The sequence below is a fragment of the Notothenia coriiceps genome, unplaced genomic scaffold (assembly GCF_000735185.1).
Source record: "Notothenia coriiceps isolate Sejong01 unplaced genomic scaffold, NC01 NC01_scaffold00037250, whole genome shotgun sequence".
Lineage (NCBI taxonomy): Eukaryota > Metazoa > Chordata > Actinopteri > Perciformes > Nototheniidae > Notothenia > Notothenia coriiceps.
The window spans coordinates 12,952,000-12,964,577 of NW_011369951.1; the positions used below are offsets into that span (position 1 = coordinate 12,952,000).

The window sequence follows — 12,578 nt, forward strand, 5'->3', positions numbered from 1 at the left end:
GACCCCAGAGAAATATAAACATCAGCTCTGACAGACTTGACGGGATAGACACAGCAGAGACCAGGGGCGGACTGGCCATCTGTGTGTTCTGGAGAATCACAGAACGGCCGGTCGCCGCCCTTTATTTTGTTTTTAAACGGCATCATTTAAGTTGCGCTGACAGGCGACAGAGGTCCGTTCAGCGGGCCGTTCCCGTTGACAGTTCACGAGCACCCCCCCTCCCCGTTGACAGTTCACGAGCGTGCTCTACCAATTTGTGTGGGCTGGGCTGGCTGAGATTCCAGGGCTGATTTTTAGTCCCAGTCCGCCCCTGGCAGAGACAATCTGCCTGGCCTCAAGCGATGAACAAACATGACAGGAAATTACCCAGGTAAAGATAATCAAACACCGTAAAAGATGATACACAGATAGAGGCAGTGATTGTACCTGCCACAACGCCAGAAGCGATGGTAGCCAGGAGAGGAGTCTTGGTGCGCTCGTTGATCCTGGATAGAATACGGAACAGCAGGCCGTCCTCCGCCATGGCGTAGATAACACGGGGCATCGGGAACATGGAGCCTAGCAGACTGGGGAAATAGAAAGCATTAAACTTCAGCTTTAACAGTGTTGTGCAAAACTAAATAAATACAATGTTGTGTTATGTCATGTTTTTAATACAATGCTAACAATGACTAGGAAAGCTGCAGTAATTAAACTGATGCACTTATTTTAGTTATTTATAAATGCTTATTTACAAATCTCGAAGATGGCCGTTTTCTCCTTAAAAGAAAATTGATCTTGACTGACTTTTTATGACTCTTCTTACTATACTCAGCCTTTGTATATGCTTTTTGTGGCCTACGTAGTATCGCTTTTTTGATGATATATTAAGGAGATACAATACTAGGACTGTACCTTTGACAACAGAAGGCTAAGATCACAGTGTGGCCCCTCACCTGGTGGACAGAGCGCAGAGGGAGCCCACAGCCACGATGTATCTGGCGGGGGACCAGCCCACGTAGCTGAAGGCCTCGGGCAGGGGGCTCTGCCTGTTCAGCTCATAGTACGGCATCATGAGCGTGAGAGCGGCGGACACACCGAAGTAAGCGAAGAAACAGATCAGCAGCGAGGCCACGATGCCGACAGGGATGGAGCGCATCGGGTTCTTTGCCTCTTCGCCTGAAGACAGGGGGAGATTTGAAAAAAAGAGGATAAGATGAGGAAAAGTGTTTGCATGAAAAAAGAAGCGAAGGCAATATATCGTAAGGGTGAGATTTTGCTCTTCAGAAATCAGAGTAGGTTTTCACATACAAGGGATTTGTCTTGGTGTATATGGTGCGCACATAAACAAAGTTAAAGACAGTAAGACAAATTAACCAAACAATTATAAAAAACAATAACACTTTTATAACATTAAAATATAGCACAACATATTTGAAAGGATATATAGATATTCACAAAAAAACTACAAACAGTATACTGACAAAATGCTCAGAATAATAAAACAAAATATGTGCAGTATGTTTAGAACAAGTGGAAAGCTGAGCAGATATAAAGAGAGGTAGCTTGAATACATATGTGCAAAGTATTCAGAGGGTGATCTTGCATTATTACCGGTATGCTTTATATTTTTATATCAGTGGAATAAATTGGTCATGAAACTGCAATATTTTGTATTGCAATTATTCTCGGACTATACCTGGTTCAGAAAAATCTAAACTCACTACCATCAGCAGTTCCACTTCAGGTCTGTGTGACCATAGGGGAAGTAAGTCAACAAGTTCCCATGATTAGAATCTGTTCATACTAAACACGAAATCATGGGAACAACTTTCAATACCAAGTAAGCATTTGTATATCTGTTTATGAAGCCATTTTGGTGAGGCTGCTTCTCTACATGGGCTTTTATGGAAATATGAAAGACACTTACTAGTTGTTGCGATGCAGTCGAAGCCCACAAAGGCGTAGAAGCAGGTGGCGGCACCAGACAGGACTCCAGTCAGGCCGAACGGAGCAAAGCCGCCTACGCCAAACTCCTCATCAACTCTGAGTCACAGAAGAAGAGAGACACAAAGTTTAGCTATCAGAAACATGTGGAACTGTAAAAAACAAACATTCACTGGCTGATTGAAATACTGACTTGAGAGTTTTAGTGCTGTTGGAGCTGTTTATGTAGCTGACGTAGTCTTCCTCCGTCAGGTTCCAGTTGGCCGAGTCCCCCTTCACAAAGCCGGAGATGATAACGAAGCCCAGGACCACCAGATTGACGCCCGTGAAGATCTTATTCACCAAAGCAGACTCGTTCACACCGAAGGCCAGAAGTCCTGAGGGCAGGAATAGAAGAGAGGGATGTAACAGAGACAAGGAACTTTCACATCGCAGCACCACTAACAACATGTCCTGCTATGTGGGTGGAGGTGTGGAAGCTTCATAACGTCAAACTCACCATCAGTCAGCAACACCACCACACCAATGAGTTCTACTGCCATGCAAGACTAGTGGCAATATTAGTGTGACCGGTCTGTTCTGGCTGTTATGTCATGTTTTTAATACAATACTAATAAAGACTAACTGCAGTAATTAAAGTGACTTCTTTATTTGAAAAGATAGTAATTTTTTTTAATTCTCGCAGACTTGTAAGCCCAACCGAAGATCGATGTTTCCTCCTTAGGTTGATTTATTGAAAAATGGAACAGCTCTTTAAAACAATGTGACTGTCAATAAAAGAGTCATAAAAAAAGTCATACTATGCGATTACTTTTTATGACATACCATGAATTTTTACTTTTTTTGATGGCATACTATATTATGCTATGACTTTTGTGGCCTACATAGTATCACTTTTCGGATGATATTCTTAATGCCCTAATATATTATATAAGACAATCATCATGCACTTTCTCATATTTATCCCATTCCCCCCAGAGGAGATCCAGGTTGGGAACCACTGAGAGTCAGATGATGATGATGATGATGATGATGGGGTAACTCACCAGAGAGCAGCAGGACCAGGATGAGGGCGAACAGGTCCGGGTATTCAGCCAGCACATTTCCTGGCACCTTCATTGTCATTGAAGCTTTAAAGAAGCCAGAGATCTTTTGCTCAACCAAGCTATCGAATGTTGAGCTCCACGCCCTGGCCACACTGGCCGTACCTAAAAGAGAAGACAAAATGACTTGAATACCTCAACCACGCAGTGTCTGAAAGTGACTCATCCTATACGTTGTTCTCTACGTTATTAAAGGATACTTTTAAATGCATCAGGTTGCAGAACATGAATGTGCTGCAACAACTCCACTGAAAGAAAGCTCACCTATCACATAGGAGAGGATGAGGTTCCAGCCTGTGATGAAGGCCCAGATTTCTCCCACTGTCACGTAGCTGTAAAGGTACGCCGAGCCTGTTTTGGGGACACGGGCGCCGAACTCAGCGTAGCACAGGCCGGCCAACATGGAGGACAGAGCGGCGATGAGGAAGCAGAGGACGATGGCGGGTCCGGCCTTTTCTCGGGCGACCTCACCAGCGAGGACGTAGACCCCAGCGCCGAGGGTGGAGCCGACCCCCAGGGCGATGAGGTCGAGGGTGGACAGGCAGCGGGCGAATCGGGTCTCCTCCCCGGAGAAGTCCAACGCCCGGCGACGCAGTAAGACTTTGCCAAAGGTGGCCAGCTTGTGGGCCATATTTGCTGTGACTGTGGGGGGGGGGCTGGACCGGGCTGTGTGTTTTAAATTCTTCGAGTGTGGGTGTGTGTGATTGACACACCCCAAACAGAACACGTGCGACTGGTCTGTGGGTAGAAGTACTCGAGCAGATGGGTAGGTTAACCAAGTACTTGCTTATTATTGGTCCTTGAGAATAAGAATCAGAAACAGGTTTATTACCAGATAGGTTTACACGCACGTTACGTGGTGCATACAATAATTAATTGAATGTCGTTGTTGTGATTTATGAAGGAGTCCCTCAAGCACACGAAACAGGAAGTGGCAGATCAGCGGTTTCTGCGCTTCGCAGCAGCAGATTAGGCCCTGTAGAAAAAGATAAGAAGAAAACAAAATCTCAAAACAAGGAACTATTCAGATATTGCCAAAGCTTATATGCACACGGCCTTGTGTTTGACACCGTGTCCTAGGATTATAGCCACATTTTTTATCAGGAAAAGATTTCAAACTACAGGCAGGGATAAGAAAGTGAAGTAAACATAAATGTTTGTCACCTTGACACGGCCGGTCCCACAGGGGCTATACAAAACAAGTAACAATTTTGTAACAAGTTGGTTTTTGTAGGGATTAGTGAACTCAGGTAGCACCGGCGATGTTGGAGACTTTCCTATAATATTCCACTCCTCTAATAAAAAGGAGAGGGTCTGTCAGCAGCTTTGGTGAGGCAATGAAAAGAAACATTTCACTACACAGGAACCTGTATAAATAAATACCAGTTACGCAACTTCCAGGAATTCATACCTTCACCTTTTACCGCATACTGTAGTAACACATGATGAAACGCAGTAGGGCACAAAGACACCTCATGAAGACAAAAGTAAACCTACTGCTATCCACCACTCAACTCGGCCTCAACAAATAAACCGGCCACAGCACACACACCCATATGAAAACACAAGAGCACCTAGCGTAATTCCTCACCACTCCCTCACTGCGAGAAAGGACACACTGCTACTTTTGATATGTTTTTTCAGCAGAAAGAGGCTGATAGGGAGAAGCCTGGGAAAGCCAGGGCTGTGAAGAGATGATATGGTTGAATTTTGCAAGCTAATATCAACAAGGGAGAGGAGGACAGTGTGAACCAGCAGCTCGATAAGATGAACCAGCTGCCCTGCCACAAGGTTGATATAATAAAGACACACTCAGGGTACTGAACCGTACCCTGAGTTCAGTAACACGGTACTCGAGTAACAATTTCAATTTTACCCTTGAAATCAAATTAGTACTGTTGTGCTTTAATGACTTTATATAACAGAAAAACCTCTTATAGTTAAGTTTATTAATACCTGTCCAAGACGTAAGAAATGTTAAGTTAATAAACACCTGCTATATGATTTAAGCTTCTTGGAAAATAGTCGTACTACACAAAAAATAGACTGACTTAAGAAATCTTATTCGGCTAAGACCAAACCGTGGAACTGGTCGACAAATCCATCCACAAAGAGGGAGCAGCTCACTTTTATTTGAACCAAACTGTGTTCAACAAGTCACTCCGGTGTGATGAACCATACTGATCCTTTTTGAAACACAGAGCACAATAATATTGCTGCATTATCAATCATTTAAAAAAACAAAAACATCCTCAAGGACAAGGGCATCACACTCTACGTCAGGAGTAATGATTTGTTCAAGTTTAGGGACGGTTGAATGATAATGATTACAGATTCTGCAAAACACACCATGCACACACACAGACCCACACAAAATGCAATGCGGGTCAAGGACACTGCGTACAGCTCATCTGACCAGGAAAGATACAACGTTTTCTGTTTGTCTGAGGAGGTGACAATAAGACTGGTTTGACGTAAATCACCATCGACAAAACACACCCTGCAGAAGTATGTTACAGACCAGTTCCAGGAACCTACTAGTCACGAGGTTGCCACATTTCTTAATGCCGTTTAAGATGTTTTGGTTTTGTAGAGGTTGTTGCATGACATTTTTTCCCCTCAAATCGTAGTGCTTGAACAGGTTCATCTGTGTTTCTCTACGAAGATGAGATGTTTAATGACGATTTTACACGCAGCTGCTCCTGCTGAGAGACTCAATAAACAAATGTCAAAATATATTAGATGATATACTTCTCTATGTACTGTAATCCTAGAAAGCAGGACCAAAGACCCACCATGCTGTCAGTTTTTGATTTCACCGTCACTAAATAAAGTGGACTTGATGACTTTTGGACTTTCAGATGTCCATGAAGAGCCACAGTTCAATGTTGTGAACAAAGCTTCACACATCAAGTGTGTGTGAATGAGTGTGTGTGAATGTCTGTCACTAACAATCCAATATTTGCCTTCATTAAAACGTGTCATCGCTTCAAGTTTATTTGGCCAGCAGAGTTGACTTCCCATTTTCTTATTAGTATTAGAGGTCATTCCAGTTTTTTTATTTGGTAAAAGCAAATAAAGCACACTTGCACATACAAGTCTTGACAAAGTGTCTCTTAAGTCTAGGGCAGGGCCAAGTTTATCTTATCTGCAAATACTACACTTCTTTTACAACTACTACAACTACCACTGTCTGACATGACTTTTTTTTAAATTGCCAATGACAATTGATCAGTAAAAAACTTCTACAGTCCTGAAATGGGTACCGTCCAAAAGGATCAGCAGTGAAGCCATAAAAAGGCTGAATTCAGCTCTCAGGGATTAAGGACATACCCGATTAATCTTTTGATTCGGAGCAATTTACAAAAGAAAAAGTAGATGCTTCATTACCCTTTGAGACATTAGAGCACCAGCACCTTGAATTCAAGTAGACTTTGAAGGTAGGAGGTGGAGCAAAGTCAACGGCAACGCTGCACCCAGTCTGAAGCTATTAATGCTGACACCTGATTCCTGGTGTTAGTGCTGAGAAGGCGCACGGACATTTTAGGCTCATCAGTCACTTCACCAGTCAGGCAACAAAGAGGAGAAGTGAAACTCTAACCCCGCAACAAAACCAGACCGTTATGTAGCACAGTGTGAGCGTGGCTGTCTACCTGGATCACAGGTCAGGCAGAAAAAGCCTTTTCACATGTATTAACAGTGTGAAAATAAAGATGGTGGGGCAAAGAGTGCAGAGAGATTTATACATAGTATATTTTTTGGTTGTGCTGTCGAGGTTTTTTCGGTTCTATTGTCCAATTAAAACTAATTTAAAAAGCACTGGTCCTAGCAGAACACATACTCATTGAAGAACATAACGCAACATGAGGCTAGAGCCGGTTTTTTTTTTGTTCCAACTTTATGTGGAAAATAAAATGTCCTCCCTACTCAGCTCCGGTGGAAAGAGGGAGCATGACTCAGGTGTGAGAAACGAGAATGTGTATCAGATATTTCAGGGTTTAAGAATTAATGGATAAAAATGGCAGCCAAAAAGTGTCATGAAAAATTATGCTAATTGATCAAAGATAAATCAAATATTTGATCGATCATAACTCAACATGCGTAGCTGTGGTCGGACAATGTCTAGGTTTTTCTAACCAGCTTGTATTTCTGAGGAATCCCAACGAAATGCAAAATAGGCCAAGCGCTACCCACAACCACGCAAAGTTAGTTCTCGATTTCTGTTCTTTTGGGTCACACAGTAGATTAGATCATTTCAAAAAGGAAGGAGAATACAGTATTTCGGCTGTACATTATGTTATGGTCTAATTTTGGCCTTTTCTTTCTCATAGCACACAGGATCAAAGCTCTCACAATGTCTCAGTACAATGACAGTATTCTATTAATATCATAAAAACAACATCACCTATTTATCAAAGCTCTTTTAGTCTAACCGTTTCAAAAGAGAATATCCTGCTCAGTACAGTTAACGTGAAGAAAAAAGACCTACTCTGTCAAACAATGAAATACAAACAACACAGAGAGCACCCAACAATAAACACTCAGCCCTCTGAGGACTGATGGGAAACTGGTACATGGAGGATATTCTCCCACTCCCCACTTGGTGTGACATTCCAGTAGCCTTTTCCACACACACACACACACACACACACACACACACACACACACACACACACACACACACACACACACACACACACACACACACACACACACACACACACACCAGGATCTGAGGTCTGACAATGTCAATGTTGAGTCAATAAACATTTATTACTTGAGAACTGTGCCCGGCCGGCTGTGATCTCCTCGGGGGTTCAAACCAACACCTTCGCTAAGCAGAAGAAAAAAACCCTTTGATAAAACTGTGCAAACTGGAAAGTTGTATCAAGCAACTAGGCTTAGGAGCAATTCAAGTTTGAAAGTATACTTAAAAGGAAAAAAACTCAATAATTTTTACTGTCTAGGAAATGTCATTTTTTCCTTCCCACATAATTGTTTCTTTCTCTGAGCCTTCAGACACCCAACAGTTAGAAATGCACCGAGCTGCTTGATGTATGACCCCAGGCGGGTCACCTACTGTAACTGCTAATCTTTTCCTTGTGGTTTTCACGAGGGTCCCCGTTTGTGTAAGTGGGGCAGATTTACTCTATGCCAAGTTGCACGGAGGTGTGTCCCTGTAGGTGCGTGTGTAAGCTCCGCTACGTAACAACCCACACACCCACATGAAAAGACCAGGTTCTTCCTGCAGCCATTTTATGATCTTCATCTCAAATGAATACACATGACTTTAGCAGATTTTAAGTGTTGACGAGTTGATTAATGCCTTGTTGTTTCGTTGTATTTACTTTCTTGAGAGTCAACCTAACCAGAGTAAATTCAAGTTTCTTTTTAAAGAGGCAATATAAAAGCTATTTGTGTTGTAGGACTAACAGTGTTTCCATTACAGCGGGATTCTGGGAAAATGGGCCTGTTACTAGACTTAGCATTGCTGCAACTGCCGGCACAAACTCTAAGAGGATTATTCAGAGAAGAAACAAACCGCCTAACCTCCTTATAGCCTGTTGCTGCTACTCCTACTATCGACACCAACAACGCATGGCATTGTTTTGACTGCCGCCTTCGACCACAACAACAGAGCTCTATGGTTATATAACCGAACAAGCAATATTATTTATACTATATTAAGGTAGAATTGTTCAATATCTAATTATCCATTGCAAAATCCACTCCCACGTTGAAAAAACAAAACATGAAGCTAAATTAATTTAAGATTCTGCCCCTCACAATCCTTATATTATTCAAAAGATTGCAATAAATGTTGTTTGTTTTTAAATTATAAGCAGTTTGAGCTTTTTTCATCAAATGTAAAAATGTAAATCTGATTTTGACTGACCATATTTCCACCTGCTAATGCAGACATTGTAATATTTTTCTTTATTTATATACATACTTCTCAAAATGTGCATGGGATATAGTCCTAAAGCAGGGGTGTGAAACTCAAGGCCCAGGGGCCAAATCCGGCCCGCGACTTCATTTTATGTGGCCCCATAAGAGCTTGCAAAGAATATAATATATGATTAACTTACATGCTACTTTACAGAAGCACGTTGCCCATAAAATGCATGTCCCACAATGCATCTCAAATTTGACTTTTTCTCAGAATTTGACTTTTTTTCTTCAACATATGTATTTTTTCTCAGAATTTGACTTTTTATCTTCAAAATGTCTTTTTTTCTTAGAATTTGCCTTTTTCTCATAAATAGATTTGTCTTTCACTTCTTTTTTTCAAAATGTCAAAATGGTTTTTTTAAAATGTCACTTCTTTTTTTTCAGAATTTGGCTTTTCTTTTTAAATCATATTGTGACATTCTTTCCGAAGAGACTTGCAATTATTTTCCCTAGACTTCTGCTTTCAGACGTAGTTAATTATGAAGTTATTACCCTATCCGATAATAATCCAATGCAGAGGCAATAATGTAATACAATACATTATTTTATATATATTAAATATTTATATATGTATTTTTATATAGTCTTAAAGTTACAACCGGCGCTTTGACCATAATGCTGATGTGGCCCTTGATGAAATTGAGTTCACCCCTGTCCTAAAGCCTACATTTAATGAACATCCTGTACTAGTCTATCCCTTTTCCGTAATACAAATAATAGTCCTACTGACACCATTGTTGTACCGTTATTTTTTGTGCCAGCAGATGAACAAAGGGAACACCATGTTCAGTTCTCTGCAGGGCTAACATCCAACGGGCCTATGTGACCTTGCGTAACCCTGGAAGAGACACCGTATCACGACTGGCTGGACAGAGTCGGCGAACCATTCTTCGAGAATCACACAGAGAAACAATGGTTTTCCAGGTGTTTGAAGTTATAAACAGTACTTCTTTTGAGCCAGAAATGTATGTTTGTATGTATAAGATTCACGTTAGCTTCGCATAAAGGCTGTGTTTGTGGTTGAACTAAAGTATGTGGGAAGAGACCGACCGCTGAGATTGAACTGAACGACCCTTTAAGTCACCTGGCCGAAAACCAGTGGTCCTGCCAAAAACTGCTCTGTGCTGCGAGATGGAATGTGACAATGTAAGGATCTGTTCACTTTCCCATGGTCAAAGCCAAAACCATTAAGTACAAATCTACACATTATGAGAACGGATAACCAATCAGCCTGACACGTACGTGTTCACTCAAAGTAATTATTATGCTCTGATTAATTAGAAACTAGAATGCAACATTTCCCAGCTTCTACTAGCAATCTATTCACAGGAAAAAATAAAAATAACTCTTATACATGCATTTAACCAAATATGCCTATTGGTCATCATGTCGGAATGTTGACTTAATGCTTGATGCCTAAATGTACCCTGACCCGGATACTGAGGTGTAGGTTGGTGAGGAGCTGGTGCAAACAATTTCTGGTAAACTTTACTTTGACCATTGCACTAGAGATAACGAGGAATGTTGGGCAATCCAAATAACTTATCCCAAGATGTCAATATGGTTATGACCGAATAAGGACTTGGTAGCTGATGCAATAATGTACCGAGAACCCATTACTTGCAGCATTGTCATAACAAACGTACATATTAAGCAGTTATAAAATAGACCCACAATTCATGGTTTATTTTCACTCAGATAGATATGTCTAATATTTAGACTAACTCCAGTGATGTAAATGTACCTCTCAGTTTAGAGCAATATAATTCAACAACTGTATAATGGCCATGTAATCGGCTCACCACCTCCAACACACTTTGAACAGGGTTTAATTGGACTTAATGATGCTATGTTTACCTTCAGGAGGACAAATAGAAACACTATGACATGTTGCAACATGTGAACTCCATTGAATATTTTGGGCTCTCACTTGAGAATAATAAAGAAATTACACATTTATAGCAACAGCAAAGACAGGCAATTACTACATCTGGCAAATTCACTATTTGGATTAGCGTTTGGGGGTTGTCTTTAGCTGTACTGAGCTGTTAAAACTGTATTGATTAAGCCTCGATTTTAAGAAAGCATAGTGGCTCTAAGGTTAGTCTAACATCCTCCATCAAACCACCTGACCACAGCCAGAGAGGTTTGTATCAAATTACACCTCCATACAATACTCTTGTGTTCACCACCACAATGATTTAACTACATTTTAATTACTGGGGTGTCTTTAAATCGGCTGATGCAACGCAAGCATGGTAACACCCTGGATGCAGACAACGTGGTACTGAGCAATAAATAAATCGTAAATATAATTATTGTTACTTCAACTCGTGATTGTTGAGCACCAATGCATTAATTTGCACTTAAAAAACTTTACTTACGGACAGAGTTAATTATAGTGGACGATGTTCAGCTGTCCATCTGTCAGAGACTGAAACACAAGCTAGCTACGTGGCTCCGGTTTTAGCGTGCTGCAAATGTTGCCTTCAAAGATCAGAGGGACATCCTCACTAGCCTTTGTACGTGTGTACAATTGTATCGGAGCATATTGGTAGTTACATTAGATTTACATTAGATGTAACGGTGATTTGTTAATATTGTGTTAAAGTTCAGAGGAAACTATTGTACCTGGGACTGTTTTACGAAAGGATATTGTATTGGATGTATGGAATTCGAGGATTTGTGCGAGTCTTTGAACGTAGCTGCTCATCCCACGCCTCGGTCGCACTGCTGGACTCTCCGGCCAAAACAATGAATGAAAACACCGAGTGGAAACACGAAAACGTTTCGAGTCCTGTTCTTAGTTTTTAATGTAAAAATACAACAACAAAAAACCCGACCGCGGATCCTTAACAGGAAATACCCAATAGTTTACTCCGTTGTAATTTCCCGTTTACGCTTCTGACTCAACAGCTGCCCACTTAAATGACACATACTTTGAATAAAACTGAACATTTGTGTTTAACGCTCAGTTATAAACCTATTGTTGTATTCTTCAACATAACGAACAGAGGAGAAGAAGCACGTTGTGAGCTTTGTAAACATTAGAGCGCCAATACAACTGACGGAGGATTGCATCAGTCCACTATGATGTACATTTAACAACAATGGCGGTCGTTACAAGACAACTCGGCTTGATAATACAATGTTTCATTTAACATTTATATGACGAAGGGTATTACCTTTAATATCTTCTGGCTGTTGGTGTTTAAAGACGCTGTTTCCGTGGTCGCTGATGAAATATCCCGCTCGGCTGAGGGTGTGTAGTTTTGATCCTACGGGAGGGGCGGGGTGTACACACACTGACGCAAATTAGAAAAGGGGCGGGGCTTTAGTTTCATGAATTAAAACGATTAAAACCTTAAAACACAGACGCAATGTTTACTCTGACATTTTAGGATAACAGCGCTGCTCTGGTCAATGTGTAGAGAGCAGATCATACAAACTAAGAAAAGAGGAAAAGTAACAAGAGGGCGGCTGTTTAAGATACAGAAAATGAGCATGGAGAGAGTGAGCGTGCTACCCCGTAGTAGAAAGCCCATATATGGAAACCCCCCTCTGTGAGCCGCTATGTTTAGGCCGGCGACACTCCAC

General features: G+C 41.2%; 1 protein-coding gene across 1 annotated transcript in view; it reads right to left on the reverse strand.

The window, feature by feature from the left end:
* LOC104966995 (cationic amino acid transporter 3-like) overlaps positions 1-12,258 on the reverse strand; it is an 18,476-nt gene extending 6,218 nt beyond the window's left edge. The window contains 7 exon segments of the mRNA XM_010796360.1: positions 425-566; positions 936-1,158; positions 1,910-2,025; positions 2,120-2,303; positions 2,973-3,134; positions 3,294-4,005; positions 12,167-12,258. Of these exon segments, the coding sequence (XP_010794662.1) occupies positions 425-566; positions 936-1,158; positions 1,910-2,025; positions 2,120-2,303; positions 2,973-3,134; positions 3,294-3,660 (1,194 nt within the window). The 5' untranslated portion in view covers positions 3,661-4,005; positions 12,167-12,258.
* Positions 12,259-12,578: the final 320 nt, after the last annotated feature.